Source organism: Acinonyx jubatus, chromosome C1, assembly GCF_027475565.1.
Source record: "Acinonyx jubatus isolate Ajub_Pintada_27869175 chromosome C1, VMU_Ajub_asm_v1.0, whole genome shotgun sequence".
NCBI lineage: Eukaryota > Metazoa > Chordata > Mammalia > Carnivora > Felidae > Acinonyx > Acinonyx jubatus.
In genome coordinates, this window is record NC_069381.1 from 30,817,283 (window position 1) to 30,838,450 (window position 21,168).

Consider the following 21,168-nt stretch of genomic DNA (forward strand, 5'->3'; position numbering starts at 1 on the left):
TGAGCAGTAGAACCAACTGTGGCTAACTGAAGCAGGAAAATTCCTTATTGAATCAATGTTTGATAACTCACAAAGTCACCGGGAAAGTTAAGTTTACAAGCTTGGAAAATGGACTGTTCCCAGGGAGATGAGGAGGTTAGAATCACATTGTAGAACCAGTCTGGTGTGGACCCTGCTCTTGCCTCCTGCTGTTGAATTCAGTAGTTTGCTCCCTTATATCATCCCTACCACTTGTATCCATAGCATTAATTCCTCACTGCCCTGGTTCTTTGCATAATTAGCTAAATCTCGAGAGTCCCCAGTAGGTGCATCTGATTGAACCAGGGCACGGGCTGACTGCCAGAAGTGCTGGGGATGCGAATATCTGGCCTTTTAGATTTCTCAAATGAGAAGCAGTCTCCTACAAGACTTACATGGTGAGAAATTTCCTAAACTCTGAAAGGAGAATTCAACATGGAGCAGGAAAACACACACACACACACACACACACACACACACACACACACACACACACACACAAATATAAATAACAAATCTGCATTAAAGACCTCCTTGTGGAGATATACAGATGTCAGATAGGCAGCTGGATATATGAGTCTGGAGTTCCAGGGAGAGGTCAGGGCCAGAATATTGATAGGGAAGTATCTGGCACATAGATGGTGTTTAATGCCATGAAGAGGGCACTTAGACAAGAGAAAGGGGCTCAGGTTGAAGTCAGTAGGAGAGGAAGAGCCAGCAATGGAGGCTGAGGAGGAGAGACCATTGAGGTAGCAATAAAGCCAGGAGAAAGTGGTGTTTCTTTTAAGACAGGAGAAGAAAGTCTTTCAGGGAAGGAGTGGTCAGCTGTGTCAAATGCTGCTGAGGGGGTGCCTGGCTGGCTGAGTTGGAAGAGTAAGTGACCATTGATCTCGGGGCTGTGAATTTGAGCTCCCATGGGGTGTGGAGATTACATAAATAGATAAACAAAAAATGCTGCTGGTAGGTGAAGGTAAGACATCATAAGACATGAAGACACAAATGGCAGTGCCTTACATTGGTTTTTCAGAATTCTCAAGTATATTACTTCATATCTCAAGTGGTATCATTAACCCATTCAGTAAACAAGCATTATTGAATATACTACATGCCACTACAGTGATACAAAAAGCTTATGGTCTAGAGCAGGGACTCTTAAACTTTAGTGACTATAAGAATATTCTGGAAGTTTTGCTAAAAGACAGATTCTTGGGCTCCATTCCCAGGTGTTTTAGTATCTACTTTTAACAAGCTCCCCTAGGTGATTTTGGTATAGGTATTCCTTGAGCTACACTTTAAGATATTAATTTTATTTTATTTATAAGCGTACAATTTGCTTACTTCCATAAATAAGGCAGCTTATAATTTTTAATTTAAAAATTAGAATCAAAGGAGACATAAATGAGATAGAAGTGTAAGACCTCTGAATTACACATAACTTTCCAGATGCTGAGGTCCTGAACTACTGACAAAATTGGACCACATGTTTGACTCTTAATTTCTAGGCAACAAAACCAAAAGATGAAAAAATAAACACATAAATAGGTTAATATTTATCAAAGTCTTACTATATTCTAAACATATATACTTCTATATATGTAAATATACTGTATTCTAAATATATTGTTGGGGCGCCTGGGTGGCTCAGTTGGTTAAGCATCCAACTCCAGCTCAGGTCATGATCTCACCGTTTGTGAGTTTGAGCCTGTGTCAGGCTCTGTGCTGACAGCTTGCTCAGAGCCTGGAGCCTGCTCCAGATTCTGTCTCCCTTTCTCTCTGCCCCTGCCCCACTCACACTCTGTCTCTGTCTCTCTCAAAAATAAACATTCAAAAAAATAAAAATATAAATAAATAAACATATATATATATTGTTAAGCATATTTTACACTAGAAGTGTGAATAGATACAAAATACACATTTTCTGTGAGACATCTCAAATTCTCAGGAGAAACAAATGTTTTATCATTTCTTCTTTTTAAGAAATGTATATAAGTAATAGTAGTAGTTTATGGATCAGGTGGTATACAATTGATTTACTTAGAATTTCTCATGTAATCTTTAATCCAGTTCAATGAGCTAGAGATTAGCCTTTACCATGAACAGGTAAATGAAGCTTAAAGAGATTAAGGAAGTTTCTTACATTTATACAACTAGTACATGGCAGAGCCAAGATTTGAACCCAAAGTCTGCTTTTAACCACTAATGTCTCTATACAGTGTAGAACATTTAGAAAATAAAGAAAAATATAAAGAATCAAATAAAAAAATCAACCATAGTTCGGCTCCTGTTAGCCACATACTGTTAAGTATGTTCTTTTTTTTTTTTCCAGTCTTTTTAAAAATAGCTTTAATTTTCTTCTGATTCTAGAAGTAAGTATACTTATTTTAAAAAGCCTTGAAAAGTATAAAGGATGGAACAAAAGTCTATAGTTCTAGCAGCCAATGGTAAACACTTCAATATATTGATATATGTCTTCATAGGCTTGTGTTTATGCTTTTCTATTTACATGTATTTTTTTTTTCATGACAATAATGGAACCTTATATACATGAAGTTTTGTATCCTTCACAGTATATTGGTGAACTTTTTTTCCATCTTGTTAAGATTCTTTCAAAAGTATTGCTTTTTTCTGGCTGTTTAAATTCCATTTCGCAGTTTTACCGTAATTCAGTCATTCCACTACTGTTGGATATTTAGACTTTCCCTATTGCTGTAAAGCTGTGCTGAGCACAAATATTTGTTGGCAATATGGCAGGAAAACAGACAGTCTCCACTGCTGGTGGTGATTTATGTTGATACATTTTTCTTCAGGTATTAAACAGTTTGAAAATGTTAATGTCCTTTGCAGTAATGCAATTTCTAGGAGTCTCACCAGAGGACCCCAGACTTTTTAATTCTTTTCCATGCTTTGAACTGTCTTTTCCTTAGGATCTAAACGCTCTTCCCACAGCAATGCTTATTTTTATGGCTTCTTCAAGAACAAGCGCATAGTTTTGTTTGACACTCTACTAGAAGAGTATTCTGTACTAAACAAAGCCATCCTGGAGGAGTCTGGCATGGAAGCCCGCAAAGATGGAGAAGGGGACAGTGAAGAAATAAAAGCTAACGTTAAAGTGAGTTTTTCTTTTCCTAAGAGGCCCTGGGCTCAGTTTTTATAAACAGTTACTATGACAGCTCAGAATAATATCAGTTTCTGTGCAGTGTGGTGAATTAAAGGAGACTACCAAATAAGAACACCGTGGCACCTTTATAATTCTGGTATTTGGGAGAGACTATCACTATTATTACATGCTAACTACCTCTCAAGCTTTTATAGAATGTACACATGGAAATCGGAAGTGTAAGACAGGAAAATTCTTATGATTATAAGCTGTCTTTAAAACAGGACTTCATATATATTCTTGATATGTTTATGATCAAAGACTTCCCACAAGTAGGCCAAAGAGGAGATAAACATTTGATTTTTACCTCATTGAGATGCAGAAATGATAGGCTTGGCAATGGAGAGACTTGGATTTGAATCCTGGTTCTGTCATTTAGTAGCTGTGTGTCCTTGGGTACACTATATAATGTGGTTGGCTTTCTTTTGTTTGTTTGACAAATATTTATGAAACCTGTATTCTGTGCTGAGATACTTTGCCTGGCACTAGAAATGCAAACATAAAGAGGGAAGATCTCAAGAAGCTTGTGATCTGAAGGGGAGAAATATAATTTTAACAGTGAAGCTATGTATACTGAATGCAGGGGGAGCACAGGAGAAGACATGTCTTAAATCTGACTTGAGTCTCAGAAAGCTTTTTCAGGGGGCTCCTGACTGGCTCAGTCAGTAGAGCATATGACTCTTGATCTAAAGTACCAAGACTAACTGGGGGAAGAAGGGACAATGATAAGAAACAGCACAGTTTTAATCAGGAACAGCCAGCAGTATTTCTATATGTATTGGAATATGCTATTGGCCTTGGTGTCATTCAGAGATGATTTTGGTTCTGTATAACTCTAGGCAATATGTTAAGTTCTCTAAATCATTGATCATTGATCTGTCTCTCTCTTTTTTTTTTTATTAAGTTTATTTATTTATTTTGAGAGAAAGAGTTGGGAGGAGGGGCAGAGAGAGAGGGAGAGAATCTCCAGCAGGCTCTGACATGGGGTTCAAACTCACAAACCATGAGATCATGACCTGAACCAAAATCAAGAGTTGGACCCTTAACCAACTGAACCATGCAGGCGACCCTAGATCATTAATTTCTTTTTTTTAAAGTTGATATATTTTGAGAGAGTGAGCATGCACGTGTGTCATGTGCACAAGACGGTGAGGGGCAGAGAGAAGGAGAAACAATCCCAAGCAGGCTCTGAGCCATCAGTACAGAGCCTGGTGCGGGGTTTGAACTCATGAACTGTGAATTCTTAAACTGAGCTGAGATCAAGAGTCAGATGCTTAATCGACTGAGCCACCCAGGCATCCCTGAATCATTGATTTCTTAATTAAAAGATGCTGCTACAGGGTTTCTCACCTTGGCACTATTGACATTTTGGGCCAGGTGATTTTTATTGTGGGAGGGTATCTTGTGCATCATAGGATATTTAGCAGCATCCCTGGCCTTTCCCCACTACATGCCAGTATCAACCTTCCCTACCACCAACACCTGTTACAACTGAAAATCTCTCCAGACATTGCCAGATAGCCATTGGGGGCAGGGCTTGGGGGGCAAGAACTAGGAAACTAGTTGGGAAACTAGTTCCTAGCAGAACTAGGAAACTAGTTGGGAAACACTGGGCTGAAGCTGCCTGCCTTTAGGGCTCTGAGGATTAAATGAAATGATATAGGTGAGATACTTTGTACTCCATATTATACATTCTAACTACTAGGAAATATTATCATTTGAACATACATTTTGATCCTAAAAAGACAGTCTAATAAAGTGGCCTTGCCTGTTATAAATATGTACACGGGGCAAGATTCTGTGAAGGGATTAATAGCATTGGGAGAGGGTTAACTCCTGTAATTTAGCTTATTTTTGAAGTAGGGTTATCCTGCCGGTTAGGATGTTGGAATAAAAGTCACTTTGGTTTGACCAAGAGTCAGGATTTTAAGCTAAGAAGAGATCTTAAGGTTATGTCATCAGTAGGAACACTGAAGTCCAGAAAGGGTAACTCGGGGACAGCACGAGAGAATCATGCAAGGTCAGCAGGTCACTCTGCTTAAGAGGTACCCACATCCAGGGATGAGGAACAGGGGTAACATTATAGCCAAACCATGATGTTAGATAGTGGCCCACTGATTTCAAACAGTGTGATGAAATTACTGATCTTTAGTATCTAGGAGAACAGTATTCTTTCTTTCTCCTCTTTCTAGTATTTCTCCTGTTTCTAGGAGAACAGATTCTTTCAGTAAATCTTAAAAAAGATTAGATAGTCTTTTGAAATGTGTTGAGTGGAGTCTCTGAGTTATTTTGCTGGCTTTTTTTGCTTTATTTCATTGATAACTACACATATTTTAGCATATGTGTATAAGTTACATGATTAAAATACTTTAGACATAGTCCTGAAGAACCTTTAGTGGAAGAGACTAGCCCTGTACACAAATAGCCCATAAATTAAAGCAGAGTGTGGTAAACATCATGAATGGCTGGAATAGTGTGGCTTTTAGAAATTAAGAGGTTAATGAGGATTCTAATAGATAGTTTTCTTCTTTTTTTAAAAAAATTTTTTAACGTTTAGTTATTTTTGAGAAAGAAAGAACATTAGTGGGGATGGGCAGAGAGAGAGAGAGACACAGAATCTGAAGCCGGCTCAGGCTTTGAGCTGTCAGCACAGAGCCTGACGTGAGGCTTGAACTCAGGAACCATGAGATCATGACCTGAGCCAAAGTCAGACGCTCAACCAACTGAGCCACCCAGGCGCCCCCTAGTAGACCGTTTTCTTAACCGAGAAGATATTTGAACTAAGCAGAATTTTGACTTGGGAATGGGGCTTTTCAGGTCAAAGTTATGAAATGAATAAAATGATACAGACATAAAAACTACACACTGGCTCTCCTAAGACTAATGATTAAATGTATTCTTATAGATGGGGATGGAAAGGTACACTGGGACCGGTTTGTAAAATTCTTCCTGAAGATGTTGAGTGGTTGTCTCCAATGGCCAGGAAGGTTGATTTGGGTAGAAGCCAAAGCTTGCTTTAGGAAGATTACAATTTGGTGGCAGCATATAGGATAGAACAGATTGGAGGCAGAGAGACTTCTGGGGCCTAGTGCATCAACGTAAGCATGAAATAAAGAGAGTCTGCATAGAGTGAGAGGTCAGAATAAGTTCAAGAGTCACAACAAAAGATGGATTTAAAGTACCTGGTGATTGTGCTTGTGGGGAGTGAAGGAAGTCAAAGATTGACTCAACACAGAGAAAGACAAATACCTTATGATTTCACTCATATGTGGAATTTAACAAACAAAACAAACAAGCAAAGGGGAAAAAAAGAGACGGACAAACAGACTCTTAAGTATAGAGAACAAACTGATGGTTCCCAGAGGGGAGGTGGCGTGGGGATGGGAGAAATAGGTTAAGGGAATTAAGAGCACACTCATCATGATGAGCACTGAGTAGTGTATAGAATTGTTGAATCACCGTATCGTGCACCTGCAACTAATACAACACTCTGTGTTAACTATACTGGAATTAAAATAAAAAACTCAGTAAAGAAAAAAACAAAGATTGACTCAACACTCATTAACTGCAGTGCTTTCCAGTGTATGTGCCATACTATTTTAGGGAGTATATTAGTATTTTAAATTTGAATAGCTGTGTCTTTATTAATGTATATTAGGACAATGATAAAACTAGCATATAGTGATTTCATAAATATTGTCATTTAGGACAAGGCTAAGTTTTAAAAAGTGAATTGGTTTAGAGAAAGCTATTGAGTAAATAATCACATAGAGAGTACACAGATGTAGCAGAAGTTTAGGAAACAGTGGTTTAGTCAGGACCTGCTACTGAACACCTACTATGTACAACACATGGGGGGGGCGCGTTCAATCTGGATGAGGTGGAGAAAATGAAGCATTTCATTTTCAACAGAAGTTTAAAGGAGAAAACTAAGTTATCTGAAATCCCTCCTCTCAGGGAGAGCTAGTACATTTTGATGAATATTTCCATACTGGTTATTAACATTTAAAAAGATGTCTAGGAAACTTGACTCTAGGATTTTACCCTTCAGGAGACAAAGAGAATATTTGGAACAACCTGTCTCAAAAGTAGTTTAAAAGGAAAAGTAAAACTATAGAAAAGCTGCCCCTTTGTAGAAGAAAGTATTTCCCAGCAAGGGTAGGGTTATGTTCAGTCTTCCCAGTTAGTAAGAGTAAATGGAAAGTGCACAGGCTATAGAGATATGGGTTCGGGTTTTACCCACGACATACTAGCGAGATGGTCTTAAGACATTAAAAAAAAATATTTTTTTTTTTTTAATGTTTACTTTGGACGCAGAGAGAGATAGAGCATGAGTAGGGGAGGGGCCAAAAGAGAGGGAGACACAGAATCCACAGCAGGCTCCAGGCTCTGAGCCGAAGTCAGATGTTCAACCGACTGAGCCACCCAGGCACCCTGATCTTAAGACATTTTTAATTTCTCAGCTACCTCTTCTTTATCTCTAAAATGAAGATAATATTCCTCTCCTGCCCAGTTTGGTGGTGTTGGGATCAAACAAGTCAGTGTATGAATCCTGTGAAAAAGCAAGTGCTATAGAAAGTGGTGCTTCTTTCTGTTCTGTTCTGTGAAATTAGTGTGGGAAGAAAAGAAAATTCAGTTTTGTCTAAGAATCTGTCACAAAAAAACAAGAGTCCGTTAGTGGACCCTGTTTAAGCTCTTTTCATTCTGTATCTTTGAATGTGACTCTGTGCACTTCTAAGTAGCTTCCTAGTAGTACGTGAGTGACTCGGCTGGTTAAGCGTCCTACTCTTGATTTCGGCTCAGGTCATGATCTCACTTTACGTGAGTTCGAGCCCTCTGTTGGGCTCCATGCTGGCAGTGGAGGGGCCTGCTTGGGATTCCCTGTCTCCCTCCCTTGCTGTCCCTCTGGCACTTGCGCTGTCTCTGTCTCTCTCAAATGAATAAACTTAAAAAATATATATATATATATCTATATCTATATATATACACACACACACACACATATATACATATGTGTGTGTGTGTGTGTGTGTATATATAGATATAGATATAGATATATATCTATATATATATATAGATATAGATATATATCTTCCTAAACCTAGACACAGGAACCTGCGCCATCTAGTAGAGAGCTGGTTGTTTAATGAAAGAATTCATAGTTCATACTGGGAAGCTGGGAACTAGTGAAAACAGAAGCCTGAGGACCAAGTTACTTTATATAAAATGAGGCAAATGATAGCTGCCTTCTAGCAGTGGAGATTAATGAGCTGCATGTAAAATGTCTGATCTACACATAGGCCATTAATGGGTGGGAGCTATTATTTTTATTATTAAACAAAACAGCCATATTTTTGCTTATGAAAGCAATAGAAAACTTAGAAAACATGACTAATCCGCCTGACCATAAACATTTTACTATATGTATTTCTAGTCTTTATAAACTCATTTTTTCCATCTTTCTCCTCCTATTGGATATATGGATTATTGCCAGTGTTTTGTTGTTAAAAATATTCTTGCAGTAAATATCTTCATATGTGGATCTTCAGTCTTAATTTCCCCCTTAGAACAGATGTCTACTAATTGGTGCTTTAAATTGTGATTCTTTCTTAATGGCCCTGAAGGTGCAGGTGCACGAATGTCTCTCTGTCTTTTAAAGAACTAGGCCAGTTTTCTTATCGGTTCTTGCTCTGGCCTAAATTCTAATACTTGAAAGGAAAAGAGATAATAAATGTCAATACTATCTTGCAGATCTCTTTATCCTCTTTCTCATGTATCTACCCAGCCTCACTTTAAATGGACATCTCCTTAAAAAGGAGGAATTGGGGAAGGAGGGGAAAGGTGGTAGAATATCTAGATTCCAATAAATCTTACTGCTTGTGTTCCCATTAGGTTGCATTTTTCTAAACTGCATAAAACAAAATCAATTCCACAATTCATCTGGGTTTTTTTGTACCTCACCCTTTTAAGTATCTGGAGTATATTTCAAAACTTTCTTGGCCTTTACTTTCTAGGATATAAGTTCTCTAATTGTTGCAGGATATTGTGTGTGTCAGTAGGTCAAGCTTATTTACTATTTGGCTCACATCTTTATATCTTTTTGATATTTTATTTGCTTGGCGTTTCAGTTATTGAGAGAAGTATGTTAACATCCTCTATTATGATAGATTTGTCAGAATAAATGTATTCTGAGGAAATAGTATTAGATACATGTAAATTTAGAATTAATGCATCCAAAGGTAAATTGAACCTTTGGCGAATTCTGTGGTGACCTTCTTTAGTAATGCCTTTAAGTTTCTTTTCTTTTCTTTTCTTTTTTTTTTTTTTTTTTTTAATTTTTAAGTAATCTCTACACCCAACATGGGTTGGGTCTCGAACTCACCGTTCTGAAGTCAAGAGTCCTATGTTCCACCTATTGAGCCATCTGGGCGCCCATTAAGTTGCCGTTTAAGTTGATTTTGTCTGATGTTAATACAGCTACACCAGTTTTCTTTTGGTTAATGTTTGCTAGATGTCATCCATTTGTTTAAAAATTTCTTGAGCTAAAATTCACCATTTCTACCATTTTTGAGTGTATAATTCAGTGGTTTTTATTTATTTTTATCACGTTGTGCAGTGAGCCACCACTATCTCAATCATCCTTTTACTTCTCAACTTACCATCCTGTCTTAGATGCCTTATACATAGCATGTAGGTAGATTTATGATTGAGAGTCACTATTTTTTTTTTTTTGACCAGCTTAGTTTATTTATATATGTTGTGATTACTGATACTTGGAATTGTTTCTGCCATATTACTTTATGCCTTTTTCTTCTGTCCTTCCCATATCCCCACCCCACCCCTGAACATACACATGTACATCTTCATGCCTTCATGACTGAGGGTTTTAAAAAATTCTATTTGAGTTGTAATTCAGGTTGGAAGGTTCTTGTATGATTGTGCTTTCAGTGACTGCTGTTAAAAATTAGGATTGCCCAGGGGCGCCTGGGTGGCTCAGTCGGTTAAGCGTCTGACTTCAGCTCGGGTCATGATCTCACAGTCTGTGAGTTCGAGCCCCACGTTGGGCTCTGTGCTGACAACTCAGAGCCTGGAGCCTGCTTCAGATTCTGTGTCTCCTTCTCTTTCTGCCCCTCTCACACTCTGTCTGTCTCTCTGTCGCTCACAAATAAATAAACATTAAAAAAAAATTAGGATTGCCCATATAACTTAAAATCTTAAAATATATAGTATCTTCACTGCTTCCTGAACAATCCAGGGACCATATACACTTTGATCCAATTCCTCCTTTCATCTTGTGTTTTATTTTTATTTTATTTTATTTTTATCTCCCAAATTAGCATTATAATTATTATTTCATACAGTCATTTTTTAGATTTACTCATATGCTTACCTGTTTCTTTGCTTACCATTCCTTATTCATCTTATACCTTCCTTTCAGAAATAACTTTCCTTTTTCCAGAAGTATATGTCTTAGCAACTTCTTAAGAAATTTTTGGATTTTGTTTTTATTTCATTCTCATGCTTAGATGTCAATTTAAGACTATCTTTTTTTTTTTTTTTTTTTTTTTTTTTGAGAGAAACAGAGAAAACATAAGCAGGGGAGGGGCAGAGAGAGAGGGAGAGAGAGAGAATCCTAAGCAACCCATGAGATCATGACCGCAGCCAAAATCAAGAGTTGGATGCTCAACCCACTGAGCCAGCCAGGCGACCCAGGACTGACTGTCTCATTGAGCTATTTATATTAGCACTTTAAAGATGCCATTCCATTGTGTTGTGGCTTTTGTTCCTGTTGAAAAAGTCTACTCTGAGCTTTTGTCATTTCTTTATAGTTCTCTTCGGTGGTTCTTAAGATTTCTCTTTGATTTTCATGTTCTGCAGGTATGGACTTCTTTATCTCAGTCCTACTTGGGATATATTGTGATTCCTAAATCTAACAACTTAGATCTTTCCTGAAGTTTTGAAAATTCTTGGCCAGTTGTATCTGTGAGTGTTGCTTCTCTCCCATTCTCTCCAGTCTGCCTTTCTGGAATTCCAGTTAGATGAATGTCACACTATCTCATTCTGTCTTCCACAAGTGGTAACCACTATTTCATATTTTCCCTCTCTTTATTCTTTTCTCTAGGTATATTTAATCTATTTATTCTTTAGCCAGCCTGTTGTGTTTCAGTTTTAAAGCTCTGTTTGTTTCTTTTTCAAACCAGTTGGTTGTTTCTGGAATTCTCTAGTTCCTTCCTCAGTGTTTTTAGATCTCTTCTTTGTGTAAAGCATGCTGGTTTTTTTTGTTTTTTGTTTTTTGTTTTTTTTTGTAGCTAATAGTTCCATTATCTGAAGTCTTATGGAGCTAATGATGCTCTTTATTGTTTCTGCTAACTTACTCATTGTTCCATTGTCTTCTGAAGTCTTTGGTAATTTTTATTGTGACCTCATAATGCATCACTGATTTTAATCTTTAGGAATCCTGAGGGGTCTGGGTTTAGGGTACAATCCTCAATAGAGGATTTGCATTTGCTTGGGTCATCTGTCCCCAGTGCCACCAAACCAGAAGTGTTTTAATCGGTCAGCTTGGGATTTTTCTGGACCATATTATACAGATAATGATTTTGAATTTTAGTAAGAAATATTTTTTTTCCACTTTATGTGAGACTTGACAAATTTGGGTTATTTTGCCACTGTAGTTTTTCCTAGCTCACTCTTTGACTCAGAGTGTAGCCCTTCGTGGATTTGTGCGAGGGATCTCAATTTCACCTCCTCACCTTTGGCTTTTCCTTTTTTTTCTGATGTACGAAATAAACTATATATCTAAAAGGATATTTATAACTTAGTAAGTATTTTTAGATGTCTGAGGGTTTTTCAGACTATCTAGTTAGTAACATTGCCAGACTCAGGTGTCTAGGGGTGTGTGTGTGTGTGTGTGTGTGTGTGTGTGTGTGTGTGTGTGTGTGTGTGTGTTCGTGAGTGAATATGTGTGTGTACATGTGTGAGTGTGTATAAGATTAAATTGTTCATTGTGTCTTGGCACTATTTACATTGAATCTGGGAAATTTATGAACAGAATTTTATTTGGCTTAGTAAACATTATATATCATCATCCATATGACCACCTGCCATTTATGTTTAATTTTGTAATATTGTAATAATAAGCAAATGATTACATATGTGTCAGCTAAAGTTATTTATCTTATTTGATTAATGAATATTGAATACTTTTACATTCATAGTTTGTAAAAGTTGAAAGTACAGGTCTCTGGCATCAGACCACTTGGCTTCAAATTCCAGACTTTGGCTTTGTGGTTAGAGGAAAATTAGTTAACCTCTCTGTGCCTAAATTTTCTCATCTATAAAGTGGTATGGTAAGAATACTTTTGTCATGATGATTTTGATGTATAAATGAGATAATTAAGTATTTAGCACAGAGGGCCTATGTATGTAGTCACTGTTAAATAAATGCTAGCAATTTTTGTAGTTATTTAATCTTTCCCGGCCCGGTCTTCGTATGTGTTGAAGGGAAAAAAATTCAAATATTTTCCTTATATAATTTCTATGCCATCCATACTGCTTTTTTTCAGGTTCTAGTGTTCTATCTTAACAGCTTCCTTCATATATCTGGTAATTCTTGGTTGTCTACTCCTTAGTAAGAGAATGGGGGCTAAAAACTTGATTGGAATCTCTGAGCCTGTAGCTAAGCCTTGTCCACTTTGAGCTGCACTGTAGGGTGACCTGGGTGGGCTTCTTGCTGGAGAACACCTGGGTGTTAGTATCCTCAGGTGTTTCCTGGTAGAGTGGTCAGAGTTCCCAGGGAGTACTCATCTGATCCTCTGCCTGGGGGGTAGTGTTCTGGGAGCCCAGTGTGGGGAGAGGGCTTGGTGGGGGGAGAGTCCTCAGTGTTCAGCATACCCTTACAATAGCTAACCTAACACAGACGCATAGTCTGTGTACGCAGACCATGCTCGTGTGCCCTGGCCCTCCACTAGGCCCACTTGCTAGTTGAAAGGTCCTCTTCTTTTACCCAGAGAGAATGAATGTTTAGGCTCCTTCCAGGGACAGGGGCAGTTGCTTTTTTGTGTAGAGTTGGAGAAGGAATCTATAGCTTTAACCACTGCTGAAACCACTCTCACTCAATTCTTATTTTAGCTGCCTTCCCCCTTCCCCCAGTTCCAGAAGTACCTAGTGCTATTAGTGCCCAAGCCCTGTGAAGACTGTGTGGGATAAATCAGGCTGCTTCTGCTTGCTGCACTGCTGGCTTGTGAGTCAGCTTTCTTTAGTCTGCTAAGTCCATATCACTTGTCCATCTGCTTTCCTGCTTCTAAAATGTTGCTGTTGTCACCTCTCCTGTTTTCCCCTTCCTTGTGGGTTTAACATCTTAAAAATCTCTTGGTCGTAGTTTTATGGGGGGTTTTGTTCTTTCTGCTACCTTGACTTGGAAGTTTTGATTTTTTAAATGGCTATTCATGGTGTATTTGTGATCATAAGTGATATGTGCTTATTTGTGGATAATTTGGAAAATAGGAAAGATATAAGGTAGTTACACATCACTATAATTTCTATCACATAGAAAAAACTACTGTTGACATTTGATGTACATCATTTGTTTCTGTGTTGTTCATTTTTATGTGCACATTCACATTTTTTCATCATTGGGATCACTATTTTTAGCTTTGTATCCTGCTTTCTTCACCTAGTAAACTGTTTTCCCATGTCAGAACATAATTTTTGAAACATTTCTAATGGGTTTATAATATAGCTGTCATATAAATTTGTCATGATTTATTTAAATGTTGTCCTACTGATAAAGATTTATATTTTTTGTTTGTTTTGTTTTTTTTCAGTATATGAAATTTATTGTCAACATGGTTTCCATACAACACCCAATGCTCATCCCAAAAGGTGCCCTCCTCAATACCCATCACCCACCCTCAAGATTTATATTTTTAACATTTGTTTTTGTTTTTTTTTTTCAAATCCAAGTTAGACTATAAGTTTCATGAAGTCAGGGAACGTCTATCTTGTTCATGATTCTCTCTCCAGTGGTTAACCCAATGTCTACCATGGAGTGATTCAGAGAATGTTTTGTTAAATGAATGAACAGTTTTGCATAAAAGTCTGATTGTTTTTTTTTAAGTTAGAATCTAAGAAGGGCTCTTACTGGGTTAAAAGGTATAAACTTTGTGAAGGTTGTTAATAATTTATTTGCAACGTGTTCTTTGATTTAGAATAAGAAACAAGGATGTAAAAATGAGGAAGTGCTTGCTGTACTGGGCCATGAACTGGGACACTGGAAGTTGGGACACACAGTCAAAAATATCATTATCAGCCAGGTAAGTTGGGAGTGACAGTTCCCTTTTTATGGCAAGGTAGTCAGAGGAGAAGTATGGCAGGCAGGAGAGGTGGTCTAGTAGAGAGGTTAAGACGGACTCTGTAGCCAGGATACCTGGCTTCATATCACAGCTCCTTGACTTCATCCCTGTGCCCTCAGGCAAGTTCCTTAACCTCTCTCTGCCTCCATCCGTTATTGAATGATAATACTTCCTAGGATTGATGTAAGAATTCACTGAGTTAATACATGTAAAGACTGTGGAGTAGTACGTGGAATGTGGTTAGGACTGTGTCAGTGTTGATTGTTACCACCACCATCACTGCCTGCAGAGTCACTTAGCTGTGAAGATCAAGAAGCATGAGGCTTGATAAGCTGGATTTTTTGGTAAACTTTTTTCTCCTTTATAAGTCATTGTACATCTATTGAAAAGAAGTTGGAAAAATGTAGTAAAGATAAAGAAGAAAATAACTATTCCTATAACATTCCTCCTCTGGGACCTAAATCACCTCTCTAAACCAACTGTTACCATAGTTGTCAGGCTCCAGGTGAAATAGCACTATACTTTGTTGACTGGTTTGGAGCAGGTGTGGCCTTCACTGAGTCTAAAGTAGGTCTTTGTACCTTTCTAAAGGGCCGCTGGTTCTGGAGGACGGTGTGTGTGAGGATTTGTAAGCCCCCATGGGCCCTTCCTGTTGCCTTGCATCTTTCAGCAGAAAATGAGTTCCTTGGCTTGAAGCTAGTTGTATGGATACATGGCAGTAGATAAGAAGATAAGTCCAAATCCAAGTTCAGAGTATTCAGTCTAAAGAGGAAAGTCTCAGCCGCCTTCATGAAGAAAGGGGTCCAATGGAATTAGGCTACCCTGAGGTGGTCGGCTGGTCCCTGAGGTGTCGTACCTGATGTGGGTGGGGTTGACTGCCCCTTCTAATAGATTGGGCACTCATCAAAAGCCAGTGGGGGGAATGTCTGGGTTGTTGACCAGTGCACTGACTCCATTTCTGGCACCTTGACCACTTTGTTCAAGAGTCCCTTGACCAAGTCCTAGAGTGTCTAGGGAAAGAGGCTAACTGACATCCACAGAGCAGGTATCTTCTCCACCTTATCGACAGCCTCCTTTACCATGGACTCCTTTGGTGAACATTCACATTGGGCCAATATATCATCGTACTGTGGGCTAATTTTGGAAGTTTTTCCACATACCTCTTTTCCAGATCTTCTTGTTAGCCATCCTTGAGTTTGTTCCGAGGCCCTGATCATCCAGCCAAACCAATATTTACCACTGCCAATGATTTTATCCTCAGCTCAGGCCTTCTCTTCTTCCAGACTGAGTGGGCAATGAGGTATACTACTAAAGTTTCCTTCACTGAGAGTATTTCCTTCACCACTGTTTGCCAGGAACAGCCCTGAGTGGTTCTGTAATGCCATAGCAGTTCATTTCAGCTGGTGCCAGCAAATTGTATTAAGTTATTTGTAAAATGGGCTCGGACTTTTCCTCTTCAATCAAATGATTATAGGGAGCTCCCCATGAATAGGGTTGGTTGAGGGATGGCAGAGGGTCAGGAGTTGGCATACTAGGTGTATGAGCTACCTGCTCTTTTAACTTCTGCCTTCATGACATCCTTCATTCCCGCTCGCATATATGCCACTTAGGCGTGATGTTGGGGTGCTTCAGGACATTCCAGTTTCCTGGCTAGGTGAGCCAGCATAGCATCCAGTGTAGGAGAGGCAGCTCGGTTTGTAGGGTCCTGCCGTCCCAGCCAGGAATCAGTCTCTAGTAGGGCACAGTAGCAAACCCAGAGTTGTTTTTCAGAAAGACAGTAGTTACTTGACAAAAATGATATGCATAGCTCATAATTCTAGGACCTTCATAATTCTAGGAGCTTGTCATGTGGATCCACGGGGTTACAAGGGCTGAATGGCGAGCTGCTTGCACTTCATCCTGGGGCTGGCGAACCTTATGCTGAGCCCCACTCTAGGCTGGTAGTGTTTGAGTTCTCTGGCAAATGGTTTGGAGCAGCACCCTCAAATATGGTACCTATGGTCTCCCAAGATCCTGACCTGCCGAGGGAAAGAATGGTATTTGTTCTCTACCTTACTCCAGTACTCTTTTACTCATATTTTGGTACAGACTTTTGACTCTTTTTCTCTCATTTATTGTTAAAGATACACCATTTTTCTCTTGGACCTAACTGCTCAGTACAGCTCCAGTGGTCCTAAAAAGTATTCAAGGGAAGCTTGTTTCTTGGAGCTTCCACATCAAAGTCAGGTGGAAGGCCTTGTATCTGATTATGATTTCATGCAAACAAAGCCAGAATCCATTCTAGCCATTTAACTTTTTACAGAAAGAAAATATCTCATTGCTGTTGGCCACTTTATTATTATCATTATTTTTTTAAATGTTTTTATTTTTTTGAGAGAGAGAGAGAGAGTGAGACTGAGCGCGAGCAGGGGAGGGGCAGGGAGAGAGGGAGACACTGAATCCTAAGCAGGCTCCAGGCTCCGAGCTGTCAGCACAGAGCCTGACGTGGGGCTCAAACCGTGAACCACAAGATCATGACCTGAGCTGAAGTCAGAAGCCCAACCGACCGAGCCACCCAGGTGCCCCTGCTGTTGGCCACTTCAAACCCTCAGTTATTAGAGCCTCCGTTTAAGCCTGTCCTTCTAAAAAACTGTACAGCTTATACATTTGGGGAAATTTTATTTTTCTTTCTAGAATAAAACTATAAAATTACCTAAATAACTTGTTTCTCTGATTACACTAACACTGTTGTTAAAATCGCACCGTGATGTCTGATTCTAGTTTTTTTTGATATTTCTGATTCCACAGTGAAATAAATCACCTTAGTAATAACTTAGATTTTGTATCTTTCTTTCCAGATGAATTCCTTCCTGTGTTTCTTCTTGTTTGCTGTATTAATTGGTCGAAAGGAGCTTTTTTCTGCATTTGGTTTCTATAACAGCCAACCCACTCTAATTGGATTATTGATCATCTTCCAATTTATTTTTTCACCTTACAATGAGGTAATGTATAATCTTTATAATTATCTTACATATGCCCTTGTATTTCAAATCTAGAACCTTTAGGATAGTGAAAAAAGAAATAAACAAAACTGTAGTTTTAACAAGTAGATGAAACAAAACCTTTTAGTCCCTTGATTTACTGGCCAGTAGAAGAAAGTAGCAGAAAAACCCAAGCCCAAATGAACAAATGCTTGCATGCTGTTAATGGGGGAATAGTCGAGGACTAGACTTTGGTGGTGAAAACTTAGATCCTAACGTACCTCAGAGGCATGGTAAGTGGAGATTAACTAGGAGAATGCTAAGTCCTAGATGACATATTCACCAGTGTTTGGCTGAAAATCTTCTGTGTGTGAGGGGACGAAACAATGATAGTTGAGTGCCTGTATGGCTGGATAAGGGAGGCAGTGTGACAGTGTTCGCCTGATCGTGTCCTCCGCCCATCCCCTTCAGAATGGCCTTAGGGTCCCACCACAGGCCCTCTAAGTCAGAACTGGGCGGGGTGTTATGGTAAGTGAGGCTTAAGAATCACCGCTCGGATTGCCCAGTAGGGAGACTGCATACAGGTGATACGGCATGGATTAATGAGACTGTATATTAACAAATCTGATGATGGCAGCATGTCATGATATTTGATAAATTAAGCCAGGAAATAATATTGGGGATCTTGAGTGATCTCCATTGACAAAAATTCTCTTTGAGACAGGTTGTAGAGTTAAGATTTTTAGATAAACTAAATGAATCCTATTTCTCCATTAAAAAGGGGGAGGAGGTTTGGAAGAGAAATAGGAATAGATCATATTTGCATAGCATTGTCCACATAAACTAACAAAGTTTTCCAGAACACTGAGATATATTACCTTTAAATTCTTTTTTATTTTAACTGAGAATATTTATAAAATTCCTTATGTAGTTTGTTACTGCTTAAAGAGGTTAAAGAAGACTTTTTTTTTTTAAGATTTTAAGTAATCTCCACACCCAGTGTGGGGCTTGAACTAACAACTCCGAGATCAAGAGTCCCATGCTCCACTGACTGAGCCAGCCAGGCACCTCTAGAGAACTTCACAGTACAGGAGTGCCTTAAGGACACTGAGCTATGTATACTGAGTGACTCCCGCTGCTCTGCTTTTGAAGCAGTTGTGCTATTTATTTAACAAATTTTTTTGTTTCTTCCTTCACTGTCAGGCTGATGATCCTGTCAGTGTGACTTTCTTGTATGTCATTATCCCTTTCTAGTTGGTATCCTTAACCTACCCTAGACGAGAAAATCAGATCATCAAACTGATTGGGTCGCGGTTACTAGATTGACTGATTCGAAGGGTCCTATTCTAAGTACAGGCATGCACAGTGTTAGTGGTTATTCTTTGCCGCAGCTAATTTGACTGCTCAGAGATTTTTGTTTTGCTTGTTTGCTCTCTTATATTGAGTGGTTGAGTTCATGTCAAAAACCACCCAAATAAATGTGGGGTATTAGAGTAATTTGAAACGTGATTAATCCACAGAGATATTAGCAACTGTTTAAAAAATCTTGAAGAGCCCACGAGATTTGTTTCAAAAGAACTAGGTATTTGAACAAAAAGACTTATGTTTAATTGTCAGCGTTTAAGAGGGCATGATAGGATGGGGCGCCTGCCTGGGTGGCTTAGTCGTTAAGCGTCCGACTTTGGCTCAGGTCATGATCTCACAGTTCGTGGGTTCAAGCCCCACATCGGGCTCTGTGCTGACAGCTCACAACCTGGAGCCTGCTTTAGATTCTGTGTCTCCCTCTCTCTCTCTCTGCCCCTCCCCCTCCCCCACTTGTGCTCTGTCTCTTTCTCTCAAAGATAAATAAACATTAAAAAAATTTTTTTAATAAAATTTAAAAAGAGGGCATGATAAGAAAGAGCTATTTTCCTGGGAAAGATGGGGAAATTGCCCTTAATATTAAGAAAAGTTTGGCAGTGTACGGCAGAGCCAGCAGGTGCAGGTTAGTAAAGAATGCTTTGCTTGGGACACTTACAATCAGGAGAAAAATTGATCCATCGATAGCTCGACGAGGACCACTTAATGATTCTGTCCCAAAAAGTCTATTCAAGATTTGGAGAGAAATTTCAGGCAGAATTCAGATATTAGCTTTGAATATGTCTAAGAAGGGATTAGGAACTCCCAGACTTCATTTTGAAACTCTCTATTTGCTAGTAGCAGTGAGAGGTACAAATGAGAGACTTTTTTAAACTTATTTTTTGTCTTAATGCTGAAGTATTTTAAGGTAAGAACTAGAACTCATGTCATTCAACCTGAAGTACTCCAGTATACAAATAAATTATTTTTCCCTCAGAAATGTGTATTTTCAAATGAAGTTTGTCCCCGTTGTAATGGTCCGTTCAGAGACTGGATATTTATTCTGGCAATGTTGTCATAGCTCAGAACATTTTAGAAAATTCTGTTTTGAGGTTGTAGACTATAGCCTCTTATATGGAATTAGTGAGCAAGAATTTTTTTTCAGTTTTTTAAAATGTTTATTTACTTTTGAGAGAGACAGAGAGAGAGAGAGGATCTGAAGCGGGCTCTGTGCTGACAGCGGGCAGCCCGATAGTGGGGCTCAAACTCGCAAACTGTGAGATCATGACCTGAGCTGAAGTTGGACACTTAGCCGACTGAGCCACCCAGGTGCCCCAAGAATATATATATATATTTTTTAATTTTTGAGAGAGACAGAGAGAGAAAGAGAGAGAGAGAGAGACAGAGCACGAGTGGAGGAGGGGCAGAGAGAGAAGGAGACACAGAATCTGAAGCAGGCTCCAGGCTCTGAGCTGTCAGCACAGAACTGGACGTGGGGCTCAAACTCACAAACTGTGAGATCATGACCTGAGCTGAAGTTGGACACTTTAACCGACTGAGCCACCCAGGTGCCTCCCAAGAATGAATACACACACACACGCACACACACACGCACACACACACATTCATTCATTCATTCATTCATTCATTTATTTATTTATTTTAATGTTTATTTATTTTTGTGAGAGACAGAGACAGAATGCGAGTGGGTTGGGGCAGAGAGAGAGGGAGGCACAGAATCCGAAGCAGCCTCCAGGCTCCGAGCTGTTAGCACAGAGCCCTACGTGGGGCTCGAACTCACGAGCCATGAGATCATGACCTGAGCCAAAGTTGGACGCTCAACTGACTGAGCCACCCTGGTGCTCCAAGAATATATTTTAATAGAGAAAGAAAGGGTCTGAATAGAAATCAGCACGACTTAACTCTGACCCAGAGGAAGGTGGTGTGTGTGGGCTATGGAGGTACCAAGAATCTCAGTGCCACAACCTTCTAGCTGTGTGACTTTCACCAAGTTATTTCACCTCTCTGAACATGACCTTCCTCATCTGTGAAACAACAGTAAGACTAATGACCATGTAGGATTGTTCGGGAATACATAAAGTGCCTACAGCAGTGGCTGGCACCTGGCAGATGCTTAAAAATTAGTATTTTTTTGGTAAGAAGAACATTGATTTGGGTATATATCTGTTTCTGGTCTGTTTGCTTGGGGGAAAAGTCTCAATTTATAACAATTCCCCACCTTAGTTCCCTAAATACTAGTGATCTTCCTTTGGACCTGTTGTTTCTCTTATCCTGAGCTGGACTTTGCCCGCACGCCTTGCTCATGCGCCCGCCAGTGGCC

The 21,168-nt window shown here is 39.1% G+C and overlaps 1 protein-coding gene across 5 annotated transcripts in view; it reads left to right on the forward strand.

The window, feature by feature from the left end:
* Positions 1–21,168, forward strand: part of ZMPSTE24 (zinc metallopeptidase STE24) — a 40,642-nt gene that overhangs the window by 16,774 nt on the left and 2,700 nt on the right. For all 5 annotated transcript variants that reach the window (XM_027059552.2, XM_027059550.2, XM_027059551.2 and 2 more), the window contains 3 exons: positions 2,943–3,127; positions 14,386–14,490; positions 17,367–17,510. In XM_027059552.2, coding sequence (XP_026915353.1) covers positions 2,943–3,127; positions 14,386–14,490; positions 17,367–17,510 — 434 coding nt within the window. The remainder of the gene's footprint in view (positions 1–2,942; positions 3,128–14,385; positions 14,491–17,366; positions 17,511–21,168) is intronic.